This window comes from Bos taurus, chromosome 3 (assembly GCF_002263795.3).
Source record: "Bos taurus isolate L1 Dominette 01449 registration number 42190680 breed Hereford chromosome 3, ARS-UCD2.0, whole genome shotgun sequence".
NCBI classification, from domain to species: Eukaryota; Metazoa; Chordata; class Mammalia; order Artiodactyla; family Bovidae; genus Bos; species Bos taurus.
The window spans coordinates 69,635,629-69,662,923 of record NC_037330.1 but is presented as its reverse complement, the minus strand read 5'-3'; the positions used below and the strand labels follow the sequence as shown (position 1 = coordinate 69,662,923).

The 27,295-nt window shown below is 37.9% G+C and overlaps 1 protein-coding gene across 2 annotated transcripts; it reads left to right on the top strand.

Annotated features, from left to right (window-relative positions):
* Positions 1 to 450: 450 nt before the first annotated feature.
* On the top strand, positions 451 to 26,874 carry LHX8 (LIM homeobox 8). 2 transcript variants are annotated; one of them, XM_024990108.2, is made up of 9 exons: positions 451 to 911; positions 2,907 to 2,993; positions 3,358 to 3,519; positions 7,362 to 7,483; positions 9,547 to 9,767; positions 10,275 to 10,378; positions 15,005 to 15,100; positions 21,636 to 21,819; positions 26,157 to 26,874. In XM_024990108.2, the coding sequence occupies exons 1-9, from the start codon at positions 831 to 833 to the stop codon at positions 26,231 to 26,233; spliced, it is 1,134 nt and encodes a 377-aa protein (XP_024845876.1). In that variant the 5' UTR covers positions 451 to 830; the 3' UTR covers positions 26,234 to 26,874. The 2 variants fall into 2 exon arrangements, with proteins under 2 accessions (XP_024845876.1, XP_002686347.1); XM_002686301.6 differs by having other exon boundaries at positions 838 to 1,157.
* Positions 26,875 to 27,295: the final 421 nt, after the last annotated feature.

Here is a 27,295-nt window from a genome sequence, read left to right as displayed (position 1 = left end):
AGGATGAGATGAAACAGCAATACTATTAGCAACATACTTTTTTTTGGTCTTTCCTGTAGCCTTGATTTCAAATTTAGTAGCAAAGCTTTTGTGCTGCTCAGATGTTTCCTTCTTTATCTTAATGAGAAAACTTTTCGCAAAGGGAGTGCGAACCTCTAGATAACTAAGCCTCCAGGCTGCCAGGGAGCCGTCGCGGTCCATGGCTAGACAGGAGAGCGGCTCCTTTCAGGAGAATGACTAAAACATTCGAGTCACCCAGACCTCCGCTTCCCCTTCAGCTTGCTGCAGAAAGAGATGTAACCTGAATCTTTGTTTAGGTTTTGGTTAGGGAATGAGAATTAAAAAGCCACGGCAGATGCAGAGCGCAGATTTTTTTAAAAGTCAAAAGTTAACTGGCCAGTCTCATTTTTTTTCCTTCTTTAATACTAAATCTGGAGTAAGTTGGCTTGTCCTGATAACGATCTTAACTTGTAGGGAAGGCGGGTTTTTCTGAAGGAGGTGAGGCTATTCCTCCTGGAAAAGACTTTCATCACACACCCTCTTCCCTCCTTCCATGTAAGGTTCCACCCTCTGGAAAACAAAACTTTTTTTCCCCCCCTTTTCCTAGAGGGGCAGAGCTCAATGAAGTTGGGGAAAGAATCTTAGGAACAGTTCATCGGAGTGGTTACGGTCACAGCGGCCTCTTTGGACGAAGACTTGCAGCCTTCTTACTCTTCTTGGTGTGTCAGCTTTCATTAGTGCACGAGGGCGGGGGAGGGGGCCAGATCGGCAGACACGGACAGCCTCTGACCCTCTGGAGTTGGTATGTGATAAGCAGCCCTAGCAGTGCCATGTATTGGAAAAGCGATCAGATGTTTGTGTGTAAACTAGAAGAAAAGGACGTGCTGGAGCTGGCAGTTCCCCTTGAGAAGGTGAGCGACCCGACGCCCGGCCAGACCAGCTGAATCGCAGTTTCCTTGAAACGCGAGCTGTTTGGGCTCCTAAACGAGGTTCAGAAATTACCTGTAACAGTCTCATCTTCAAACCCGGCAATTTTTTTTTTTTTTTATTACGTAGTGGCGTTAGTCAGTAATCATTGCCTCCCCTCCCCACAAGCTCACTTAACCTGAGGCATGGAGACCGTAATTTGGGAGACGAAGCCTCGAGCCTAAGGCGATGTGAGTCGTGCTTTTGTTGTGTTTGCAGCGGTGATCGCGAGGTCGGGAGAGTGAGTCGGGAGGTTCGGGGGGCTGGGGGCTGCGGGGGTGGACGTGGGGGAGGGACGGACCCGAGGCGAGGCTTCTCTGTTCGGCAGCCGGCGGACGTTTGCCGGCCCTAAGAAGCTCCTCCGGCCGCAGGGCGATCCTCGCTGCCGCGGTCGCACAGCGAAACAGAAACAGACGGAGCTCCAGGAAGACCTTTGGGATCGCAGGGAGGGCTTTGAGGGCCATTTTACTTCAAAAAAAAAAAAAAAAAATCGAAAGAAACAAACCTAGGGCTCTCGAGTTGCACCGTTCCTAACAGTAGATAGCGGGAAACTGACAAACTCTCACCTCGCTCTGGAGGCAGGAGCGTTTACTCACAAAGGCGGGGTATGTCGCGTTTTAGGTTTGAAAATCATCTGCAGCCTGTTTGAGCGCCTCCGCGGCCCCGCACTGGGCACCGCTGACTTTGTCTTCGCCCGAATGCTTGCAGGGAACGCACGGGAAATCCGGGGGCTCCTGCCTAAACTCTGTGTTTGCGAGGACGCGGCCTCCGTGCTGCGGCGCTGGATCCCGGCAGAGAGCCCGGGGGTGGGTGGGGTTGGGATTCCGGGGTTCGGACCGCATCTCGCTTGATGCTGTCAGAGGGAAGAGGGAGGCGAAGAGAGAACTGCAGAAGCGTGGGCCGCTCGAGTTCCGTGACACCCCCCCCCTCCCCCGCCCCCTAAGCTAACGTTTCCGTAAACGAAGGCAGAAAAAGCCCAGAGCGGCTGCGTTTTCGTTTAAGAACAAAACTCCTGCAACAGCTTGGAAACACTTGAGTAATGCGCGTTGTTGCTTTAAAACATTTTGACCGAGGTTGTGTGAGTTGTTTTTTTAATGACACAAATTAAATTCAGCTGGATATTTTCCATTATTCGACCCGCTTTTTGCGCTGGTTAAAAATAATCCTTTGGTAACTCAAATGTTGACTTACCGAGCAATAAGTGGCAATTTACACCTTAAAGAAACGAGTATAAATCACTCGCAGCTCTAATTGCTGTAAGTTTACGAAAGAGCTGCTGGCTCGGTTTAATCTGAAGCATTTTCATTCAAATTGTCATCGGAACAAACACCAGGCTTCTTAAATCCCGCTGTAATTAGCTTTCAAGTATCCTATTAAACCTCTTCACCTTTCGGGCTATCCAACTCAAAAAGCTCCAATTTAAAAATATATATGTCTCGCTCTTTTAATTGAGGCTATTAAAGAAATCAAGTTTCTACCCCCACCCCCTCCTCAAATCCTCTTTTCTTCTCTCCTACTCCACCCCACCCCCCATGCACCCCCTTTAGCCCAGTGATCCCCGCTCCGCAGTGATTGACGTCTAGAAAGAAAATGCTTTGTGCGGGGATGATTGTTATTAACTCGTTACCCCTGGCAGGGGGGCGGGGAACCGGCGTGCTCCGGTGAGCACTGGGGACCCGTAGCCCGGAGAGCGCGGCGGCGCGCCGGGCGAGCCCCCGGAGCTCCCTTGGCCGCCTCGCTGCGCTCTAGGGCTGCGCCGCCGTCCGCTCGCCCGCAGCCGCGCGGGCCCAGGCGCCCAGACGGCTGCCTGTGGGGCCCAGCGCGCCGGGGCCTTCATTAGTTCGCCCCGCGTGCGGAGAAGCTGAAGCTCCGGGCTGCACGTGCCGACTCTGAACTTCTGGTCTCTGTTCCTCTCCACTTCCCGGCTCTCACCTCCTCAGTGCCAGGGTCTCATGTCGGAGGAGTGCGGGCGGACTGCAGCCCTGGCGGCCGGGAGGACTCGGAAAGGCGCCGGGGAAGAGGGGCTGGTGAGTGGGTAGGGCCCCGGGAGCTGGCCCTGGAGAGGCGGCCCAGAACGGAGGGCTGCTATCCCAGAGTTCCTTCCCGGGCTCAACTGTGGGCCCTCGAGGAGCCGGTGGAAGGGGAGGGATCTGAGGCGGGCTGGGCTGAGCCGCCAGGCACCCCAGGACTTTGAGGTCAGGGGTCTGCAGCCCCGGCGACTGCGCCGTGGGAGCTTGGACCCCAGGGAGGGCGAGGAGCGGGACATCAGGCACTGGGGGTGGCTTGGGGGAAGGGAGGGGAGGAGGTGAGGGAGCCCCCGCGGGTCTGTGGGATGGGAAGAGGAGGAGGGGTCTAGAACCGCCTGAGACCGCGCCTCGTGGCTTCCTGCAGGTGAGCCCCGAGGGAGTGGGGGACGAGGACTCGTGCTCCTCCTCGGCCCCGCTGTCCCCGTCGTCCTCGCCCCGGTCCATGGCCTCGGGCTCCGTCTGCCCTCCTGGCAAGTGTGTGTGCAGCAGCTGCGGCCTGGAGATCGTGGACAAGTACCTTCTCAAGGTAGGGCGGAGCCGCGAGGCCCAAGGCAAGCGCGGTTCCCCGGGGAGCTCTGGGGAAGGAGAAAAGTTTATTTTCCCCTTCTTTTCCACTCAAGTTCTCGCTCGAGGTTGTAGACTTTCTTAGTACAACCGCCCAGTCAAGAGCAACTCATAAGGTGGGAAAAAGTGGGAGAAGAAATCTTAGAATACCCACTGTTGTTGCAAAACTGCTTGTGTGTGTGGTCGAGGGGTGCCGATACCCGGGTGAATGAACTGGAGCCAGCCACCTACTTGTAGAGGAACGGAAGTGGGGAAATCCTTATCCTTTCTGGAAACAGGGTCCTGCCTAATTATTTTTACTGAGCCTCGGGTTATAACCCGCAATAACACTCAGGGGTCTGCCTGCTTATGAGCGTTCTAAGTCTGTATATGTTGACCGATTTTCCCTTTTCAGTGTCTCCTTTGGTGAGAACCACTGTGAAGTGCCTTAAAGAGTCTTTTCTAGACAGATATTTTTAATATAGTCTTATGTTTATTTACACTAACCTGATGCTTTTCCAAAATAAAATTCATACTACCATTTAAATAAAAACCATTTTCAATATCTTCCTGCTCTTACTAAGATTTAATACTTCAGGGCCACTCAGTGATTTTTTTTTTTTTTTTTAACGTCATCTCCAGTGCTTAGGAGGGCAATGGAAATTGATGTGAAGTTAGACAAAACAAAAAGAAACAAAAATGCCTAGGATGAAGTGCTTCAAGTGGTGGTTTGAGAGTTGACTGTCTGTCTTAATTTGTTTTACTTCTCTCAAGATATTGTGGGGGAGTTTTGGAGTACAAATTCTGGCAGGCCAGTTATCCATGTCATTGTATGAAGGATCATAGTCCCCTGTGTTTTAATCCTAATATCATGGAATTTCAACTTCAATAGTGTTTTTTAAACCACTGTTTAAAATAATGATCTCTCCTACACTAAATTAGTAGCAAACCACTTTCTATTTTCCCCACCACCACCATCCCCCACCTAGTTTCTCAAAAGAATTCATTATATAGAATATGAATTCAGAAAGCAAGTTTGTGAGTTTCTTTAAATTTCTGCCTCAGCATACAGAACTGCTTCATCTGGAAAGTTGGAATGATACCCTGTAGATACAACTAAGATAAAGTACCAAAAGGAGTTTTGGTGAAAACTGTTTAAAAAGTAACTAAGTTACTTAATTAGTGGTTGATTCTTAAGGCTGGCAAGTTAGCATGGCTTTCTCTTTAAATCTGCATTCTTAAGATTCCCATTTCAGTGTTTCTAGACCTGAACCTCTTTGAATATTTCAAAACCATCTTTTGAATCAAAACTAGCTTCTTCCTTTCTTGAGCTCTCTTAGTGAATTAGCTTTATCTTTCAGAATATTTCTGAATGGATGTATAATGGACCCACTTCATATTAGAGAGGAAAAAGAAAAAAGCTTGAAGTGACTCTTAACATATCCTCTGACATAGATAATCGTTTCTAGCGTTCGTCTTTTATATGTTAACATATGTTTATATATCAGATATATATTTGTATAAAACAGTCTAAATTATATCAGTTTTTTTTTAAGCTTTCCTTTGTAATAGGACTGGTGTGCTCCCAATGAAGTCTTCTACATACAGTCTTAGTTTACTAGTTTACTCTTTAGTATATGTACAAGTATGCATAAGTACATATTAGTAGACGTGCAAGAAAACTGTCTTCATATAGGAAACTAACAAAAGTTTGACACTTTATATAAAAACTCTTGAGTTCTCAACTCCCCCGCCACCACCATTTTGAGTGCATATTCTTCCAGATAAGTTTGAGTTCAGTTCAAGTCACTGGTGAAAAAATAATTGTTAAATAGAATATTTGAGGATGTAACTGTTTAATATAGAAAAACACCATATCATGAGGCAAGTAAAATGGAGTTAGAACAAAAATGTGAGAAGAGTTAGCTGCGTCTATTGCCCCATGTGATACTTCAGTGCCCTGTCGTTTGAGTGATTTTTTTTTTTTTTGGATTGATTCTATATATGTATACATACAGAGATTGGATGAATGCTAGGCATCAGGAAAGGCTTATAGTCTCCAGAATTTTTTTCTGTTCACCTTATTTTCCTCTCTGGAAAAGAAAAAGAAGATGAAGCAGGTTTTTTTGTTTTGTTTTGTTTTTTTAGTAAACTTTGAGGAAAGGTGGCAGACCAGGAATTACATCTGGCTTTAGGGAACTAGAGAATGACCATGACTCTGCCTTGAAGACTGCATCTATCCTGGGTTTAAAAAGAGAAAAAGCCTGGATAAGATCAAAATGCAGAGGCCTTAAACAGTGGAATACTAATGGAAGCCTGTACTTCTCAACTCTAATTTAATTGGACCCATTTGAGGGGGAAAAAAAAGAAAATGCATCTCTATATCCATGACAGCAATCACGATTGTTAATTTTTTAAATTTTGGTTTCCTCAGATTTTTTTCCAGTTGTTTTCCATTGCTATTTTCCCTATTTTCTTGTATGGTGAGCATGTTCTTTTATAGAAAAACCAAAACTTAAAATTTCACTAAAATCATCAGTGCTTTGGAAAGAGGCACATAACTAAGTAGAAGCCAGTGAAACTTTCTTCTTCAGCTTCACAGTACTTTTTATATTTCATGTCACAGTAAAACATGTTGAACAGTAGTGCTAACATAATAGAATCATTGGACAAGATTGTCTTTATTATGAAATAGTGTAGCAAAAGCTATATTTAAAAATTTCCCATTTTTTCCAATTTCCTAATTCCTATATTAGGCATTAGATCCATTTGTACGATGTAACTGCTGTTTTGCATTATTGCTGTTCTTTTAAATGAAATTTAATCAAGCTAAACCAAGTTCTTGTGCCCATTTAACAAGGGCAAACTTTAGGAGCTTGCATGATAGGCAAATTCAGTTCAGTACACATCTTCATTCCTGAAGGCTAAAGGTATGCAGCTTATAGTATGATGGCAACTGTTTAAGGTGAGGGTTTGTATGATTTGTCCACTGATCCGACAGTATTTCATACCCCTATTTACAATGTAAAGTGCTATGATTTATTAATGCATTTTATAAAATAAAATGTCTTACTAAGTATAAATGACAAACAATACTTGTGTGCCTTTTTAGAACCACTTATAATAGATTTATTTTTTCCTTTAATGACCAAATCGTTAAAGTAGGGTTACTAGTGCTTTATGTTTTGGTTATTTAATGTTAGGTGGGAGCCAGGGCTTCTGCCATATCAACATCTAAATCTACCTTAGCAGTGTCTGTTTTGTAAGAGAAATGAATTGCCTGGCTTCTTTACAAGGGTAAGTATTTATCTTACAAAGCTTTTTTCCATTTTCTTTTTCACTGTAACTAGTGAATAGTTTATAATTATTTGGCTGAAAAGTAGATTGAGAAGGTATGTGGCTTGAAATCTTTAGTTACCGTGTGTTACGGTGCGAAGAATTTGGTCAAGGAAAAATTATAAAACCAATATGTAGGACTTAAAGTGACCAAAAGTTTCCCTATGTTCATAGATGTTGATTTAAAAAAAAAAATAGAATGGACATTTGATTTTTTAAAAAAAATGCTTGAATTTTTCAAAATTATATTTAAAAAATAAACACGAAGTATAGAATACGCTGTTGTGATTTTTCTGGCTGAAATCTAAAAGAGAGTATATCTAGATGCGTATTTATGTAAATGATACCTCTTAGATGGAAACATTCAATGCATGTGTTAAAATATTAAGGGGCTAGCTTTTAAAATTGCCTGATACAGAAAACCAAGGAAGGATACTCTTAAGTGTGGTGTTAGAATGGCTTCTCATTTGGCCCCTTTTTTCTTCACAGGTGAACGACCTGTGCTGGCATGTCCGGTGTCTCTCCTGCAGCGTCTGCAGGACCTCCTTAGGAAGGCACACCAGCTGTTATATTAAAGACAAAGACATTTTCTGCAAACTTGACTATTTCAGGTACACTGAAACTTCTTTTGTTTTTTTAGTAAGTAGATACACCAAGAAATTATTTACACAAAGAGAATTTTATAAATAGGCTTTCTTGTCCAGTTTTATTTACTGGGCCAGGTTATTATTTATTTATCCACTTTTTCTTATACAACAGATTTCAAAATGAGAATGCTTTATATTTTTGAGGTAAATTGGATTAAAACAAATAAAATTAGCATATTTATATGTTTTAGGAACCCAGTATATAAAAATATCTTTGAATAATTCTTTCTACCTTGGCAAATGAAAGTTTTAGGTATTATAAACAGGGAAGCTTCTTTGCTGTGCAGGAATGTGAAGTATGAAATATAAGGTGACTTATTATAGCAATGCTCTTTGTTCAGGTAGAGTAGTAAGACAAAATGAAGTAATTATAGGGGGAAAAAATCAAAAGTGTTATTGAGCTTTTACCAGTTTATTATAGAATGACCCCCTATAATATACCTATAAAATGCCAGCAGTTTGAAAACTGTGATAAACCATATTATTCAGAAGAATTGACCATTCCGGTATCAGAAATACACCAAGTCTAATTACATAACCTGACTAAAAATTCTGTTTCTTTTGTCTGTTCTTTGATATTTGTGCAATTATATTTGCCTATGGTATTAAATGTAACATTTTCTCTGCCTGGTCTCTTTATAATCATTTAAATGGAAAATTTCCTCAAGGATAGAATTCAATTCTTAATGGATAGCTATCTCAAAATTGAAATCATCCTTAAGCATGACTTTTTAAAATTATCACCATTTTCCTTTATTTGCATTTCCAAAGGAAGAAGAATTTTCATTGTGAAATTGGGAAGTTAATACTACATAATGAAGTTTGTAATACTAATTATGTTGTTTATACTCAATTTCAAAAACTGATTTAAGAGTTTAGTGATTGATTTGAATAAAATTGCTAGGCAAGTTAAAGCACTTCACGAAACCTAGAGTCCTTTATTTTATAAAATCATAGGATTTTATAATTACCCAAGTCATATATTTCTCATCAGGTTTGCTTTCTGTTTCCTCAAAAACAGTAGCAATTTGCCTCCTCTTTCACATAGGGTACGCTAATCTTAATTTTTTTTTTTTTTTTGTAATTTAAAGCTGCTTGAAATGTTTGTTTTCAGGGACTTTTTACAAGTCTAGTTCTTCAGGATTTTTTAAATACCTTGTATTTTACTATATTCAAAACTTAATTTTTATGATTCAGATTAACTTAAAAACTAGCAATACCTCTAAAGATATGTTAATGAATAGACACAGACACATATACTTTTCTAGTTTAGTGGGGATATGCCAGGCTATGACTGCAGTTGTGGTAGGAGATATGACAGAGTATCACAAGGACTGAGAGAAAAAGGACATCTTTACAGCTGGCGTTTTGTTAAGATTAACTTGCATTTAATGTCCAGAAATGTGTCTAAAAGTTTTAGGTAATATTTCTCCGCCTCTTGTGGATGGTAATGCAAGAGCTTGTTTACCAAAGGAAGCATTTCTGAATTTTCCTTCCTCACGCACCAGAGTGAACAATTTTTGTTCTAGTCATTCTTTGATAATATCAATTTTAAATGTTTTAACTTTTTAAAAAAGTTTAAAACATTTCCTAATTGTCTCAGCTTGGCTTTAAGACATCATTATTTATATCTTCAATGGTATCACTTTGTACTTTTAGTTTTTTCAGTTTGGAGGGTGTATGTGTGTTATGTTGAGTCTCTAGATAATTTATAAATGTCCTGATATTTGTTACAAAAGGATATTGAAACTCATATTTCATTTATTTTAAAAGAAAAAATCCTATCCTCCTCTAGAGTAACAATGAGAAGTTTTGTTTTCTAAACAGGTTTGAATTATGATCCCATCTCAAGTCTTGCTGCTGCTTACCATATTGACTTTTAAAAAATAATTGATTCCTGTTTCATTTTCAAAAGATTTAAATACTTGGGTTAATCCAATGAGTAATATAATGTGTTAGTTTAATCCTATGATGAATATCTCACCAAGCATTAACTCTTCACCCTTCCCCGTCCCCCATTTATGTAGAAGGTATGGAACTCGCTGCTCTCGCTGTGGGAGGCATATCCATTCTACTGACTGGGTCCGGAGGGCCAAGGGGAATGTCTATCATTTGGCATGCTTTGCCTGCTTTTCTTGCAAAAGACAACTTTCCACGGGAGAGGAGTTTGCTTTAGTGGAAGAGAAAGTCCTCTGCAGAGTGCATTATGACTGCATGCTGGATAATTTAAAAAGAGAAGTGGAAAATGGTAAATATATACTTAAAATACTTTTGAATCTTTTGGGACAGTGAACACAGGGATAAAAATGATTTTTTTCTCTTAAAGCATTATTTTGTGCAGTGTAATTGTGGTGAAACTCATTAAGCCCTCTACTGTTAGTGATGGTCTCCATCTGTTTATTTATAAGAAAAGCCATGGCATATGTATTTGCCTTGTGCCATATTCTCAGGAAGCAGCCTTGAGTTTAGGGTTCTGTTTTGCTTTTTGTAACCAGTTGTTTCCTTGTGTTTGCCTTTTAAAGGATGAGCCTTAGATGTGCACTTTCAACTTGGTGCACTTTTGGCTAAATATATAAGCCTACAAATGAAATGTTGTTTCTACATTATGCTTCTAGTATGTTCTAAATCTTACGGGATTTGGCAAACCAGAAGATGTATACAGTTTCATACCAAGCCAAGAGATGCAAGAAACCTATTATTGTATGACTGCCCCCATTTGAGTTACCAACACGTTTGGTGTGTTTTTTAAATGCAGGTAATGGAATTAGTGTTGAAGGCGCCCTCCTTACAGAGCAAGATGTTAATCATCCAAAACCAGCAAAAAGAGCTCGGACCAGCTTTACAGCAGATCAGCTCCAGGTAGACATGACAATGAATTTGAGTTTTTGAAGTCCTTTTCCACCAAAAAGAAAAAGAAAAAACCCCAATAAACAAAAAACACCAAAACTAACAAAAGCCAAACAAAAAGCAATGTCTATTCTGTCTTAAAACATTTTTATTTTTTCAAAAAGGTTAGTCTGTGCTTTTTGTGCAAATTGACTTGTTGAGTGTATGAAAACATTGCCCTATTCCAAATATCCTATTGCAATATTCCAAGAGTTGTGGTATGATGTGAGCTTATGCAAGTTTGTCTCCCTGACGCCTGTTAACATTAACATCAAGGTGCAAACAAAATGTTGCTCTGTCTTGACTTCCTGAAAAAAATTACTTTAACCTAGGTATTTATGTTACTACATGTAATTTTAATAGAAGACAGAACATTTTGGGACACTTAACAGAAAGAGACATTCAGTATGTGGGTCTGTGGGACTCTGATGTGTTCATCTTTTTAACAAACTGCATTGAGTCTTTTAATAGACAAGATTGTAGATTTTCTGAGTAGGAAGGAATTGAAAATGCCTTACCATAAATGGAAATCTACTGATTGACTGCAATCAAGTAGACCTTTCCTTGTTTTTAAAGGGGGTAGAGGGAGTAATTCTATAATTTGATGCTAAAGTTTGATTATGTTCCCTGAAAATGGAAGGATTATTTTCAACTTAGTTGCCCTAAATATAATTGTCATAACTTCTATTTTTATAGTCAGGAAAATAATGAAATAATTACTCTTTGCTTTATATTTAAGTCTGTACACACAGTGATTTATTTCTGGCATTTTTTTTTTCAGATAAATCATTTTCTAAAAGATTAGTGTGACTGAAGTATTTGCTTTATGTTAAGGTGAGGTAACATTTATTGAGCACCTACCATGTAAGTATGGCTAGGTGCTTTACACATAGTATCCATCTTAGCTCAGACTTTAGAGGATATTTATACAATGTTAATAAATGAATGAAGGTAATTTTTTGAAAAATCACTGATAGTATTCTAATACTTGTCAGTATGTAAGATGAATGCAGTATGAGAGAATATTTGTTTTGACAATGATTAAGAAAGAAGCCTTGATATGAAAGAAATATCCCAAAGGACCTTAATGTCACTGAAAAGCAATCTAGCTTTAAAATCTAGATCCATTCTTTAAAAAAATTCCAGAAAATTATTTTTGATTCCTTAATTCAGGCATTGCCTACATAGTAAGTAGAAAATGGAAGGTAAGGCAGCTGAAAGAAATATCTGTTTGAAGCTTGTTTTTCTGGGTGCTTCATTTGGTTATCATGAAAATCACGTAAAGCCCCAGGTTAGGGGATACGTGTACCTGTGGGAGACCTGGTAGCAAAACACCCAGTAGCTAAAATATAATCTCTAATATAAATATGTTCTGTGTATAAAGTGGGCTGTTTCCGTGAAAGACTGGCCATAATTTTAATAGTCATAAGACCGATAACTTTAATTTGATATAAAAATTTATTAGTAAAAGGGTAACTGAAAATTTGAAGCAACTCTTGGGTAGATATGTACAATCTCATCTGGAAAATATAGATACTAATTAAATAGAAAGGGAATAATATTTGTGGAGGTCTTTGTTTACCAAGTCCTTGCCAGATAATTTCCTGTACGTTATCTTCTTTCATCTCTTACAATTCATCCAAGAACTGCAGGGACTCCCCCAAGGCAGACAACCATGGGAATGGCAGAGAAGAAATTTGGACCCTACTTTCCAAACTTCTGGTCTTTTAATTTTTCTTAGCCTCCCAGGAGACCATGAGTAGAACTGTGCTTTACTAAGACTCCATTTAACGGCTGGGCAGCTAAAACAAGAGTGAGATTCTGAATCTTGAAGATGGCTTTATAGTTTTAAATTGCAAATGTGCATAAAAACTACTTAAGCCATGCATTATTATATGAAAATGTGATCTGAATCATGAGTTTTTAAAAATTTATACCAGAATCATAGGTTTTAAAAATGAAGGCAGAGGTGCCTCGTTAGCGCAGTAGGTAGCGCGTCAGTCTCATAAAAATGAAGGCAGAAATTATATTCTTTCTAAGCATGTTCTCATTTATTCAGTGTTTATTAGCATCTACCTATGCCAGGAATAACTGAAACAATGAGGCATACTCTTGTCCTCAAGTGTTCTTTGTTGCTTAGGTATCTAGGATAAATTGCATCATTATACTTTACCAGAGTTTTAATAAATCAGGCCATGTACCTCATTGTTAAATTGTCCTACTTTCCAGAAAGCTAATTATTTAAGTAGTGCTTGAATTTAACAAAATAATAAAATATAGGTGATCAGTAAGTCAAGACTATTCATACAGTACCTTGCTTGGACTTAGAAGAGTTAAAGTATGAGGAACAAACAAACTTCCCAAATTCTTTAGAAAATTATGAGAATAAAAAAATAGTTTAACACTGACAAAATAGACTATTCTGTGTTGGCAAAAATATTTCAAATATTGTCTCATTTGTATAAATTGTATTTTAAAAGTTCCTGCCAATATTATGGTTTGCTTATTGTAGTTGGAAGTACTTGCTCAATGATTATTAATGTTAAACATGCCAGGGTTAGCACCTACTTTAATCTACTTTCAGATTAAGTTGGTCAGCTGCTACTATGCAGACTCTTGACATTTTTGGTAGACTTTCTGGCTTTAAAATGATGTGTCTACAGAGGCTAGATCCTTGACCATTTTAAATAGCTCAGAAGAGGAATAGGGTAGATTTTTGGCATCAATAGTAACTGGAAAGCAATGAAACCAAGTCGAAATTAAAAGGATTCTTTTGTGAGACTAAACACTGATGAATACATCTTACTTTTCCGTTAGCATATTCCAGTTGTAAACCATCAGTGTTGATTTAAGTTTTCCTTTATTCCTTAATGAGAAATTGCTTTAGTAAATGTAATTTGGTTCCATTATTAAACTTGTGAATTTGAAATGCATTTGTGAAGAGAATATGTTTTTTGTTTTATAAATTATCTATAATGACATTACAAATAAATAGCTGTTCAGCTTTTCTCCTTGAAAAAATTAAAAAAACAAAGACATTAATTTGTTCATTCTTTTTTTCTCTTTTGGATGTTACATGCTCAACTACATATAAACACAACTATTTGCACATGAAGATATTAAAGTAACACATTTGGAGTAGGAGAGGAAGAATGAAGCAAACTGGGCATGATAATAAACTTTTAGGCTGTTTCTGCCCATTTTTAAAAGCAAAAGTACAAGTGCTAGTTTACGGCAAGTATGTGGACAAGTATATTGGACTGGAAGCCAGGAATGCCTTATTCTGGAAGAGTCTCTATCAGTGAGAACTTAACTGAAAAAATACATAATTTTTAAACCTCATAAGGTTTCTCGGAACAACATTGATCTTTTTCTCCACACTATCTTCGGATTTTCTGCACATTGTGGAGGTTCATTCAGTTAATCTTGCATTATCTCCAGATATAATGGATAAGACATTCCCTTTGCCTTCCAGAAAGTCACTTTCTGCTATGAAGAGCTCGACTTGCTAGCAGATTAGCTAACTACCTGGTGACAAATGCAGTGGCAGAAGATGGTATTATTTGAGGAACATAGTAAAGAATGCAGTTAATCTTGACTGTTGGAAATGATGTCAGGGTCAGCAGGACTTTAGGTTAGGTAGATTACCCCCATCCCATGCCCAGGACATGCACAATCATTTGGATGCTAGGCTCCACTCTCTCATTCTTATAATACTTTCTTTATATTTTATACTTCCCTCTATTGACTTTTAATAGTAATAAAATTCAAATATCTTGCTTGATTCCCATTACTTTCTTTTCTGAAGGAATCTAAAGCCCTTTGCTTGTGCTTTTATTCTGGAGCTCCTCTTCCTCCTCCTCCTTCACTCCATGCATCTCACTTTAACTTGTATTGTTGTATTGTTGGCATGCATATATCTTTCTCCCAGGAATCTGAGGCCAGGTTCCAATCCAAAGGTTCACATCAGAATCACCTGGGAGCTTTTCGATCTATGAATGTTTAGATCTCAGGAAATTCTTATGCAATAGACTGATGAGTATCTCTCTTTTAAGGTCCCAGATGTTCCTTTGCATAGAACAAGTGTCGAAACAAGGAATGATGGAGTAATTGCAATTAAGTGGAGTGCAATCTGTTGCACTGTCTACTATTTTCATACTAATAAAAATTGATGTAGGGGCCTTGAACCTGTTTAGTTGAATAGAGGTCAAAGATATGATTTTTATATTTTTAAAAATTGCTTAATGCTAGTAATTTTTAACAAAATGGAAAAAATAGTAAATACTTTTATGCATTTTTTGTGGGTTGTAAGAATGGAAGAAAAGGTGAGCTTATTTTTAACAGCATAGTTGAGAAACAAGTTTTTTATGTTGAAATTTATTTTTTTAAAGATTTGAGCATAGCAACTTGTGCATAATTTTACATAATATGCATTCTTTTTATTGATATACACTTCTCTGTATTGATTTTCAAGTAGTAAAATACAAGTACTCCATTTTCTTGTGCATGCCTTATCTCTCCTGTCATCAAAGTTCAGAAGATTGAGCTTCTTATTTTTAGCTATTTACTATTTACTACCTACATTTTTTAAAAAAACAGGTTATGCAAGCACAGTTTGCTCAGGACAACAACCCAGATGCACAGACTCTCCAGAAACTGGCAGAAAGGACAGGCTTGAGCAGACGTGTGATACAGGTGACTATTTTAAAGGTTAATCAAGAGATACTAAAAGTTCTATTCTAGGTTTTTATAAGTGTACATTGTGGGTGTGTGCGTAGAAATGTCTAAGCATTAGCTTCTCATTTTAGATATCTTCACATTCTAAATCAGTTTTTTAAAAAGCCTGATAATTAATTAGCCTGCATGATCCAGGCTACCATTTGTTAGACAGCTCTTTGCAGAAGTTACTTCATTCATTGCTCAGAGCAAGCCTAAGATCCTAAGGCTAAAAAGACAACTACGGTTTGAAGCTAGATCTGTTTCTGAAGCCAGAATTGTTTCTACTTTTCTATGATTGTGTATGTGGATATGTGTGTGTACAGGGGGTGGGCAATGTTGATGACCTTTATTAAAGATCCAGGTAGAAGGAATGATGTAAACAAAAGTAGGGAAGGATAAGTTAGAGCAAATTTGTTGGAAGATAAAATTTATGTTTGCAAATTGTGGGAAATAGAGTTGTTTGAGCTGAATTTGGAGAGGCCTGTGAATATCAAGTTTGCTTCTGAGTAGGAGAAAACCATGATATGTATTTTTAGGAAGAAAGGACTGGTGACAGTACATAGGGAGACTTAGAGTTGGGAGAGGCTACATGGAGATTGACAGATTAGGTGTGATGCCCAGCAAAATAATGATTTTTCAAAAAGAGGCAGCTGGTGGCCTCAAATTCATTCTCAAACATTTTATTGACTGAAGACTAATGGCAGGCATTGGATGCAAGAGAGACAAGGAAAACGACCTGGATGCAATAATGGTGAAGCAGAGAGACATCAAAGATGACTTATATTTGAAGTCAAAGTATCCATGGAAATGGTGTTACTGACAGGACTATTAAAATAGGTTAAATTAAAACAGGTTTTAAATTAAAACCTATTAAAACAGGTTTTTTAAAATGTGGGTTCGGAAGTTGGGAGGGAGATGAATTCCTTTTCCAGCTCTGATTATCAGGCAATGATGGTGGCAGTTGAGCATGTAAACCGGTATTTTAAAGGATGAAACACCATTTCCATGGATACACTTCCCTGGTGGCTCAGAAAGTAAAGAATCCACCTACAGTGCAGGAGACCTGAGTTTGATGCCTGAGTTGGGAAGATCCCCTGGAGAAGGGAATGGCTACCCACTCCAGTATTCTGGCCTGGAGAATTCCATGGACAGAGCCTGGCAGCCTACAGTCCATGGGATCACAAAGAGTTGGACACAACTGAGCAACCTTTACAAAGGATGAACAAGACTCATGAAACTAGCTCCTTTATAGAGACACTGTGGACAGTAAAAACTGAAGAATGAACTTTATGGAGCAAGCTGTTTGAACTAGACCATCACAGCCAGAACCAAGGAATGAGTCTAGTGTATGAAGCATCATGGAAGCCCAAGGACTGAGGTAGATTCAAGATGGAGGTGGTCAACTGTATCAGGATCTTATATTTCCCTTCAATTAGGGAAATGGAAAACAATTTTAAATAATATTTAAGGTTAAAAAGGTATAGCAGAGTAATGATGCAAGTGACTGTAAGATGAATTTCAGTGGGGAAAAACAGTTAAGTCTAACACTGAATTATAATGTTTTATTTCTTAAATTTGCTGGTGGGTAAACAGGTGTTTATTCAGTTTATTTCTATTAGGCCTGAAGTATTTCATAATTAAAAGATCATTTATTCCAAGAAGTCAGTGGGAGAGACCTGATGATACCTCAGCTTCTCTGAAGACCTAGATTTGCAGTGGATTTGGTTAAGTTCAGTGTAATGAGGCTGTCTGAGGCGGCAAGTCCCATAACCTCAGTACTTTCAGATGTCCAGGGTATTGTGTTTGTCTCAGAGTGCCAGATTCTAGAAAGGGGCTAACAAGGAACCAGTGTGAAAAGAGTGCTCCCTTAGAGGAAGATTAAGGTCAAGAAAGTCTGGAAATCATGTGCTGTTATTAACAGCAACAGGGATTTTTATCTGGAGAAAAGATCCAGAGATGGTAAGGGAAGGAAGAGTATAAACAGGTGTCTTTAAATGGTTATGAAAGGTGGCAGGATCATGTCTCTGTGAGGGAATGTAGAAGAAAAACAGATTTCACTCACAGTGAAGAATTTTCTCAGTATGTAAGTCTACAAAATTGGCATTGGCTACCACTGAGCACTACTGGTAAAGAAACTGCCTGCCAGTGCAGGAGACATGGGTTCAATCCCTGGGTCAGGAAGATCCTCTAAAGGAGGCTTGGCAACCCACTTCAGTATTCTTGCCTGGAGAATCCTATGGACAGAGGAGCCTGGCGGGTTACAGTCCATGGAGTCACATAGAGTCAGGCATGACTAAGCAACTAGCACACACCATTGAGGTGGTGAGTTTCCTTTACATGGAAGTGAAACTTCCTTTGTTGAGGTAGTTCCAACTCAATGGTCTGAGGGGGTCCTCATAATCTAAAGACTATACATTCAGCGACAGTGATTGCTGTAGCTAAGTCAGATTCATGGTTATTATGTTTTAGATTACTTTGAAGTTGGAAGCAAAGGAAAATGGAAGATTTTCTGAGAGCTTTCTTTATTATTTGAAGAAGTAAGAACCCCAGACAGACATCTCTCTTATAATTTCCAGGTATTTAGGTCACCAGTATTATGAGAAAGTTAACTACATTCCAAGCCCTAGAACCTGGAGAGTATATTGTTGGGTGGTGGCTTTTAATATGTAAGAGTTAAATATTTTAATAAGATGGCAAAGGAGTACTAACAACTCAAATATATAGTCCTTTACCGTATTTTTGAAGGATTAATTACTGTGAACTCAAATAGTCGTCAGAACCTCTTTGCCCAGCTACTTCTTAGCATTGAGCACACATTAGAAATGGTAAAGAAAAGAGATTTACTAGGCCTCAATTCTTATATGCAAACTAGGTTACCCAAATATTAGGTGGAAATACTGGTCCTGTACAGGATATTATTACAGATCTCACCTTTACTAGCTAAAGTCTACATGAAAGTGAAAATTATTAGTCGCTCAGTCGTGTGTGACTCTCTGCGACCCGTGGACTGTAGCCCACCTGGTTCTTCTGTCCATGGAGTTCTCCAGGCCAGAATACTGTAGTGGGTAGCTATTTCCTTCTCCAGGGGATCTTCCCAATCCAGGTAACAAACCTGGATCTCCTGCATTGCAGGCAGATTCTTTACCATCTGAGCCTCCAGGGAAGCCCTGAAAGTCTGCATAGTGAGACATTGTAACAGAGCAGATCATCACTGAGCTGAAATCACAGAACAAGGATGGGTGATTTTACTTTTAACAGTCTACATCCAGATAAAATCACTGCTCACATATCCTTTCACAAAGTTGAATTATGAGTTGTATATCTTACAGAAACATGATAAAACATTCCTGTTTCTCCCAGCGTGCTTGGAGTTCTCTTTCTATATTAAAATACACATCCTTTGTATTGCTATATAATTTATTTAGTTTATTTTGAATTTTTTTACATCATAAAAATGCTACAATGAAGAACATTGCGTATATACTTTGTGCATTTATTCAGTGGTGTATATAGGATAAATTTCTAGAAGTGAGATTATTGAGTCAAAAGATAAAAACATTATAAGAGGCTTTGACTGATAGTACAAAATTCACCTTGGATAAAGTTCATAATCAATTTATTCTCCCAGAACCTACATATGAAATTTCTCTTTCCTCAAAGTAGATAAATCCTAAAAACTATCATTCTTTTACATCCTTTCCAATTGCCAGTAAGAAAATATCATTGTTTTTATTTATCTTTCTTTTATTATCAATAAACCTTAATATGTTTACTTATATTGTAATTAAAAATGTATTTTTTAGCTGATTTTTATATTGGGTTATTTCTTTTCTCTTTATCCTATTGATTTTTATTATTTATCATGTTAAACTTTCATAGTTCATCAATTGCCTTTTCATTTATTTTTACTACATAGAAATTTTACATTGTTTTATATTCAGATCTCTTCATATATTTTTTCTGATAGCTTTGGTCTTTTTCTTGCTTCACCTAGAGAAGTATATCGACATTGGCTTTTGTTTCAATAAACATTTTCCCAATTATTTATATCTAAACCCTTATTTATTTGTAATGGACTTTTGGTTACATGTTGTAAAGTTGAGATTTTTCTTTTTTTCCCCCCAAATGATTAGGTAGCTTTCTCTAATCCATTCTGTGCCAGCTCTAATTTCTCAGTCATTTAAAATTACATCTTTTTCATACATTAAATTCTTTTATTTGGCCCTTTGGGTTTTCTAAGAGATTGATATAATGCACTAGTCTTTTCTTTTACAGAATGTCTATGTGGCCTGCTTTCAGCTTATGTATTTTACAATTTACAGCTTAGATTTTTAAAAGTATCTTACTTAGAAGAAATTTTAACTCTGTTAGAGGTTTGCAAAGCAAGAGGAAATTTTAAGTCAGTAAGGAGAATCAAGGAGAAGGCAATGGCACCCCACTCCAGTACTCTTGCCTGGAAAATCCCATGGACGGAGGAGCCTGGTAGGCTGCAGTCCACGGGGTCGCTGAGGGTCGGACACGACTGAGCAACTTCACTTTCACTTTTCACTTTCATGCATTGGAGAAGGAAATGGCAACCCATTCCAGTGTTCTTGCCTGGAGAATCCCAGGGACGGGGGAGCCTGATGGGCTGCCATCTCTGGGGTCTCACAGAGTCGGACACGACTGAATCGACTTAGCAGCAGCAGCAAGGAGAATCAAAAGGACTTGTATTTCGTTCCTCAAGCTAGATAGCCCTCATGTCAGAAGTTTTCTGATGCCTAAAATCTTCAGCTTTATTTAAATGTGCAGGTTACATGATACTTTGTGTTTTCAAAACTCTTTGCTTAATTACCTGTTGATTTTTTTCTAGGGGGTATCTGAATCACATTAAGGTAGTTATTCTACTGTTAACATCAGGCTATCTTCATATTTATTTCCAAAGTCTGAAATTCTTTAAAAAAATAACTGAGTATTTTCCACCTAATATATAATTTATTGGAGACATAAGACACCTTGAAGAAACTCTGGGAATTGTAGTGCCGTGTGTTTTAGGTTAATGTAGTCCTCTGGGGTGCCTGTCTTCTGGGCAGTGTCAGGGGAAAAGGCAGGTGGCAGCTGTCCCTGGTTAAAAGTTGGAGAATGTGTGAGTGTGTCTTCTTGGCTGGCTGGGTGACGGCAGTGGCACCTGTTGTTCAGGAGCCTGTAAAGGGAGCTGTGACTGAAGACTCTGGATGAAATCTCTGTACAGATACCCGAGTCTCACTGCTGCCCCGGAACATGGGTGATAAGGCTGTAACTACATCATTTTCCTTGATACATGCCTACGCTTATTCCTGAGATACTCCTTAGATGCTACCCCTCAGCCACCTGCTCAGACCCATTTTCCTTTGGTTTTAACCCCTTGAGTTTATACCTCTGTTTATGAGTCCCAAGGATAACAAGGTATGCCTTTTGAAGTCAGGCCAACTTTTTAATAAATCGTTTTTATTCAGCCCTCTGTTCTGCATTGTTCAGCCCTGATTCCCTTGAGTCATCAACAAACAGCCTGCCAGCCCTGGGCAGAGACTTATGCCCCTGGCCTTCTCCCTTGATCCCCAAATGTTCTTATCCTAATTTCCTTATAAAGTTTTAATCCCTCCACTTCTCTGTCTTCTTATGACAGAGTTGTTTGGAGTGATAGCAAATAAATGCTGTAATATTTCAATAGAGGAACACTCTGTAGGCAGGTTATATCTAAGTGCAAGAAGTTCACATGAGGGTAGCTTAGTTACTGGAAGCATTCTGGGTGGTCTAGACTTGTTTACCCTGACCTGCATGTAAAATTCTGCTTAACCCAGAACTTCCTTTATTTCTGTGATGGAGTGGACAACAAAGTGGTTAGCTCTTTACATTTGGTGAACTGTTTCACCAGTGGATATGTTTGCATTTTATTCTACTTAAATATTGCCAGTTGTTTCTTACTGTAAGCCTGACTTCAACATGCTTCTTAGAGAATAGCCTATGTATTTACTAAGAGAAATTGAACTCAGCAGGTTACCAAGAGACTGGAATAACTGAATCAAGAGGTTTGTAGAAAGCCTTAAGTTCTCAGTGGGGATTTTAATCATTTGAAAATGGATTTCAAATAAGTCCAGCAGGTGTCTGAGAATACAGTGAGTAGTGTATTTTTAAAAAATTTCTGATGAAAGGGTTTTTTCCATTTTTCTTTTTGTCCCAAATGTCAGTAGGAGAATCAAGGAAACTTTTCTGAAATTTTGAATCCCCTCCCCTGTTTTTATTTTGGAAGATGCTGGCTTATTATAAAACCAGTTTTAAATTAAATCATCAGATAATTATTATTTGAGCAAAGAAAATGACTGTTGATAACTGCAAAATTATTTCTCTTGTGTCTACAGAACTCTGTTTTAAAGAAAGCTTCTTTAGATTTATGCTGTGCTTATATGGTAGAGTTGCATCCTTTGTAGTATTGAACTGGTATTGTACTCAGCTGCTATGTGACATAGCTACTGTTGCTCTTCTCCTCTCTCAGGTATGGTTTCAGAACTGTAGAGCACGCCACAAGAAACATGTCAGTCCTAATCACTCCTCCTCTGCCCCAGTCACAGCAGTGCCACCCTCCAGACTGTCTCCACCCATGTTAGAAGAAATGGCTTATTCTGCATATGTGCCCCAAGATGGGACGATGTTAACTGCACTGCATAGTTATATGGATGGTAGGTATCCTAACATTTAACAGCTGCCTTTCAAACAATCACTCATACCTTCTCATATTATATTGTTAATAGGATTCACATTTTGAAATATTACCTCAGTAGTAGCTGAAAAATACTGTGGGAGAGGGATGCAGTAGGGAGAACTATCCAACCTTCTTCTGTGACAACCTTTTAAGGGACATGCAAAGCACTCACTTTACAGCTAAAATACAGATATTCATAATGACTCATAGATAGTGCTTGATTTTTACTTAGAAAAAACATTCGTTTTGTTTTGACCTGATAAATATTTGAATAATTTATTTTCCTATGGTCAGAGACAGTAGTCACCCTCAGATTTTTAGATTGAGGTTTACTTAATTTTGTTAAAGAAACTTTTTTATTGAAGTAAAACGTACATGTAGAAAAGTACACACATAAGTATTCAACTTGATGAATTAATAAAATCAACATATCCGTGTAAATACTACCCAGAGGCAGTAGTAGGATGTAATTAGCACCTCAGAAGCTTCTCCTATGTCCCCTCCCACTCATTATCCTCTTCCTCCAAAGTAACATTGCCTTGACTTCCAAAATCGTGTCCTGGTTTTGCCTGTTGTTGAGCTTTATATAAATCAAACCTTGCAGAATGTATTCTGTGTCTCACTGCTTTCAACTGTAATGTTTGTGAGATTCCTTTGTATTGTTGCAAGAATCAGTGATTTGTTTCATTGTTATACAAAATTCCACTGTAGGATACCATTATCCACTTAGGGTTGGTAGGCATTCATTTTATTTCCAGTTTGGGCTTTTATGTATATGATGCTATGGGCCTCATTATACACGCCTTTGGGTGCAGATTAATTCACAGTTTTATTTAGTACATATATGCTAAGAGTAGCATGTAGGGTCCTGACTACACATATGTTCAATCTTAGTTGATTCTGCCAAAAAGTTTCTGATACTGGTTGAACCAATATACACTCTGACCACCAGCACATGAGAGTTCAAGGTGCTCTACATCCTCTCCAGCACTTGATGTGGTGTGACCTCTTAATTTAGCTAGCTTAGTGGTTGTATAGTGCTATCTCATTATTTTCATTTGCTTTTCCCTCATCACTGATGAGCCTGAGTATTTTTTCTTTGGGCATTTGTATATTTGTTTTTTTTTTTTATTTTTGTGAAGTACCTGTTCATGTCTTTTGCTTATTGGTCTGTTGGCTTGTCTGTTTTGTTTTTCCTTGATTTGTGCTAATTTTGGCTGTGTATTGCATATAGATCAGTTTTTTCATAATTATATGTATTACTCTCTTAAGGGTATGTTTTATGGAGCACAAGTTCCTAATTTTAATGTAGTTCATCAGTTTTATTCCTTCATGAGGAATGCTTTTTTTACGACCTGTTCAAGAAATTGTTCCTACTCAAAGATAATGAAGATATTCCTCCTATCAGTTCAGTTCAGCCGCTCAGTCGTGTCTGACTCTTAGCGACCTCATGGACTGCAGCACTCCAGGCCTCCCTGTCCATCACCAACTCCCAAAGCTTGCTCAAACTCATGTCCATTGAGTCAGTGATACCATCCAACCATCTCATCCTCTGTCATCCCCTTCTCCTGCCTTCAGTCCTTCCCAGCATCGGGTCTTTTCCAGTGACTCAGTTCTTTACATCAGGTAGCCAAAGTATTGGAGCTTCAATGTCAGTCCTTCTAATGAATATTCAGTACTGATTTACTTTAGGATTGACTGGTTTGATCTCCTTGCTATCCAAGGGACTCTCAAAAGTCTTCTCTAACACCACGGTTTGAAAGCATCAATTCTTTGGTTCTCAGCTTTCTCTTTGGTCCAATTCTCACATACATACATGACCACTGGAAAAACCATAACTTTGACCAAATGGACCTTTGTCATATATTCCTCCTATGGTATCTTCTACAAACTTCACTAACCATGTTTTACCTTGACATTTAGATTTACAGTCCATCTAGAATTGAATTTTCTATGTAGTGTAAAATAAGGACAAAGTCTTTGCTTTGTTTATGAAAGTACCAATTTCCCAGCTGATTTTCTGTGCTACATTTGTCATAAACCAAGTGTCTATATAGTTTATATGTCAACTTCTGTACCCTTAGAAGAGCCTAGAGGGCTACTGTCCATGGGGTCACAAAGAGTTGGGTGTGACTGAAGGGACTTAGTACATACTATTCTGTTTTACTGGTCCATTTCTGTATCCATACCTAATTGTTTTACTAATGCTGGATATATAATTCTTGATATCCAGTAATACATGTTATCCTATTTTATTGTTTAAGTTTGTATTGCCTCTTCTTGACCCTTTATGTTCCCATAATTTTTTCCAACAAAAAGAAAATAGTTGAGATTTTCATGTAATCTATTAAATCAGTTTGTAGGAAACCACCATCTTAATAATATTGTCTTCCAAACCATGATCTTAGTCTATCTTTCTGTTTATTTAGGTCACCTTCAAATGCTCTCTTATATTCTGGAGTTTTCTGTTTAGGAACCTTGCACATCTTTTGTTAGGTTTTTTTAATAGGTTTTTGTTTTGATGCAGTTAATTGTAAATGGTTTTTCCTTTATATGTGGAAATCTGGGTTTACAGCTATTTTCTTTCAGCACTTTGACATATGAATAAAATAGTTTCTTCCATTGTTTCTGTTATTTAGAATATAGTTAATTGACTTGATACCACTTACTGTTGAAGTCAGCTATGGGTCTTATTCTTGTTTCTTTAAAAGTGAATGTCCTTTTCCCCCAGCTTTTCTCTTTGTGCTTGGTTTTAAGTTTTGTAGAATGTGCCTAGATATGCTTCTTGAATATGAAAGTTTGATGTATTTGCTTATACAAACTTTCTGTATCTTCAAATATTATTTCTGCTATTACTGAAAAAGCCCATATTTTCTAGCCTTTTGATCTTCCATGTTCTGGACTAGATATTTTCTTCTGACCTGTATTCCAGTTCACTAATTCTCTCTCTGTATATGCTGTAAAACTCACTTGCTGAGGTCTTAATTTCAGTTATTGTTTTCAGTTTTTAGAATTTCCATTTCATTCTTTTATATAGTTTTTATTTCTATACCAGAATTATCTCTCTTATCACTTTATTCCCTAATACAATTGTTATACTATAGTTATTTTAAAGTTCATACCTGACAACTCCAATATCTGGATATTTTCGCAATCTATTCTATTGTTTTTCCCTCTTTGTTTTTAGTCATGTCGTATTTGCCTTGTTACTTTTTTACTGCACTTCAGATGTGAGGTATGAAAACTAGAAATAATTTGAAGCTCTGAATGGGATATTTTCCACCAGAGAGAATTTAGTTTTGCCATTGGCAGGGAGTTAGGTCAGGGGAAGACCCACTTAATCCAATCAGACATCAGTTCTCACAAAGGCTGGCATGTTTCTGGGTCACCACTTCTTGACAGTAGCCTTTTGGGATAACCCCAAAACTTGTGTTTTGTTTTGTGTGTATTGTTTTTAATGAGGGCTTCTCTTCAGTGTTACCTGGTCCTTCATATTTGTTCCCCACCACCCAAAGTCTAACTCCTGAAAACTCTGCTAAACTTCTCAGCCTCCTAGGCACTCATTTTCTTTTAAAATTGTCTTTACACTTGTGGAGGAAAAGTAGCCTCATTTTATTTCCTTCCTTCTCTAGGACTTGGCTTTGTGAACTCTCACTGCCTTGGTATCTTTCAGATGCCTTCAAACAGCTTTTTAAAAATTTTGTCCGGCTTTCTTAGTTGCTCTTAGAAGGACGTTTAGTTTGAAGCAGCATAGTCTTTGCTGAGAGTGAAAAGTTCATTTTAAGGTTTGGTTAAAGTAAAAATCAGAGCCTGTATCATTGTTGCCATTTACCTACGCTAGGATTAAAATTGTGTGTGTTCACATGAGTGACTGTTGTGTTGCCTGAGTCAAATGTGTTTTCATGTATGCTTAGGAAAGAGGCAGTTAAACATCCATAAACGGGAATTTGGGGCAGGAGTCACCCTATAGAGGAACCTTCATATGAAATTTGGCAATTTCTCTGTAGACGAAGGTGGTATGTTTCTGGCTGCAGGGTAAAGTGCAGTGAATGGGGTATGGATGGAGGACTTTAAAGTGGCAAAAGCTTGGGTCCCAAAATAAAGATTTTGGAGTAAACCATTCCTGGATTCTCGTAATATTATACTCACTATGCTGAATAAGTTAATGCTTCTGCTGAGGTCAGTGGAATAGCTTGGTGCCCTCAGCTATAATCAGTAGTGAGAGGACTTTGCCTTGGATTGTTTTTTGTTTGTTTTTAAGTCAGTTTTATTTACCGTACAAAACTGATCCACAAATTTCTTTCTATTTTGTAGCTCATTCACCAACAACTCTTGGACTCCAGCCCTTGTTACCCCATTCAATGACACAACTGCCAATAAGTCATACCTAATTCCTTTTTTCAGGGATAGAAATGATTAAGGATATAAACTTGTCATTTGTTATGTATAAAATACCATTGAAAATATATTAATGTTAATTTTTTATTTAACACCCAAAGCATTTCCAACATCACTTTGCTGCCCAGGTATGTATCTCTAGTTGGCCTGCAAGACACTTTTATTGATTCTTCATTTTTTGTAAAACTTATGTTTACAGAAGAAAATAAATCAAAACTTTTTTTTTTGTATTGTATGAAAATAGTTCACTCAAGTGTGTATCTGTTAATTTATTTGTCATCAAAAGAGCACTTTGCCTAAAAGAAAGGACTGACAAGTGTGCAAAATGTTTACAATCCTTTGTGAAATTGTAGTTTATCATTAGTTTGTATCTGTAAGTTATTGTTATAAATATTACCTGTATTTTTTGTTATATACAACTTTATACTTTGAAGCTTGTATCTGTGAATTTGCAATTGAAATTTATTTTGCCAATGTTTTCTGAATGAACTGAATAAAGCTTCTGTTGTAGCATGCCATGCAAACACATTATTGTGTTTGTGGTTGATGAACTATGGCTGTAAATAACACTATAGTTTAATAAGCCCACCATTCTAAGTTTATTAAACATTTTTCATTCTTGTGAAAGTTTCAACCAGTTTATCCTTTTTGTGTGTGTATTTTCAGCAGTAAGTTGACTTCAGCCTCTTACACATATAATAACAACTTTTACTTTTAAAAGTCATTTTGTTTTGAGCTTTGTTGTGAGTACATTTTAATAGGAAACTTATTTGTGGATGATTGCACTTACTCAAGAACACATGAAAGTATCTCATTTGGCAAATTGTCTCTTTTGAACTAGTTAATAAAATTAATGTGAAAGAAAAGGCAGAGTGCTTTTCAAAATGACCTTTTGGGGTGTCCCAAGCCAGAAATGAAATGTGGGCCGTTAGAATGTATTTCTTAAGGGTTGAAAAAGGAGGACAAGAAATATTTGGAGTTTGTGATCAATGCTTCTAGAGCAGAGACTCTTTACTTTTTCTTCCTAGTGAACCCTCTTTAGGGATTGTGATTGA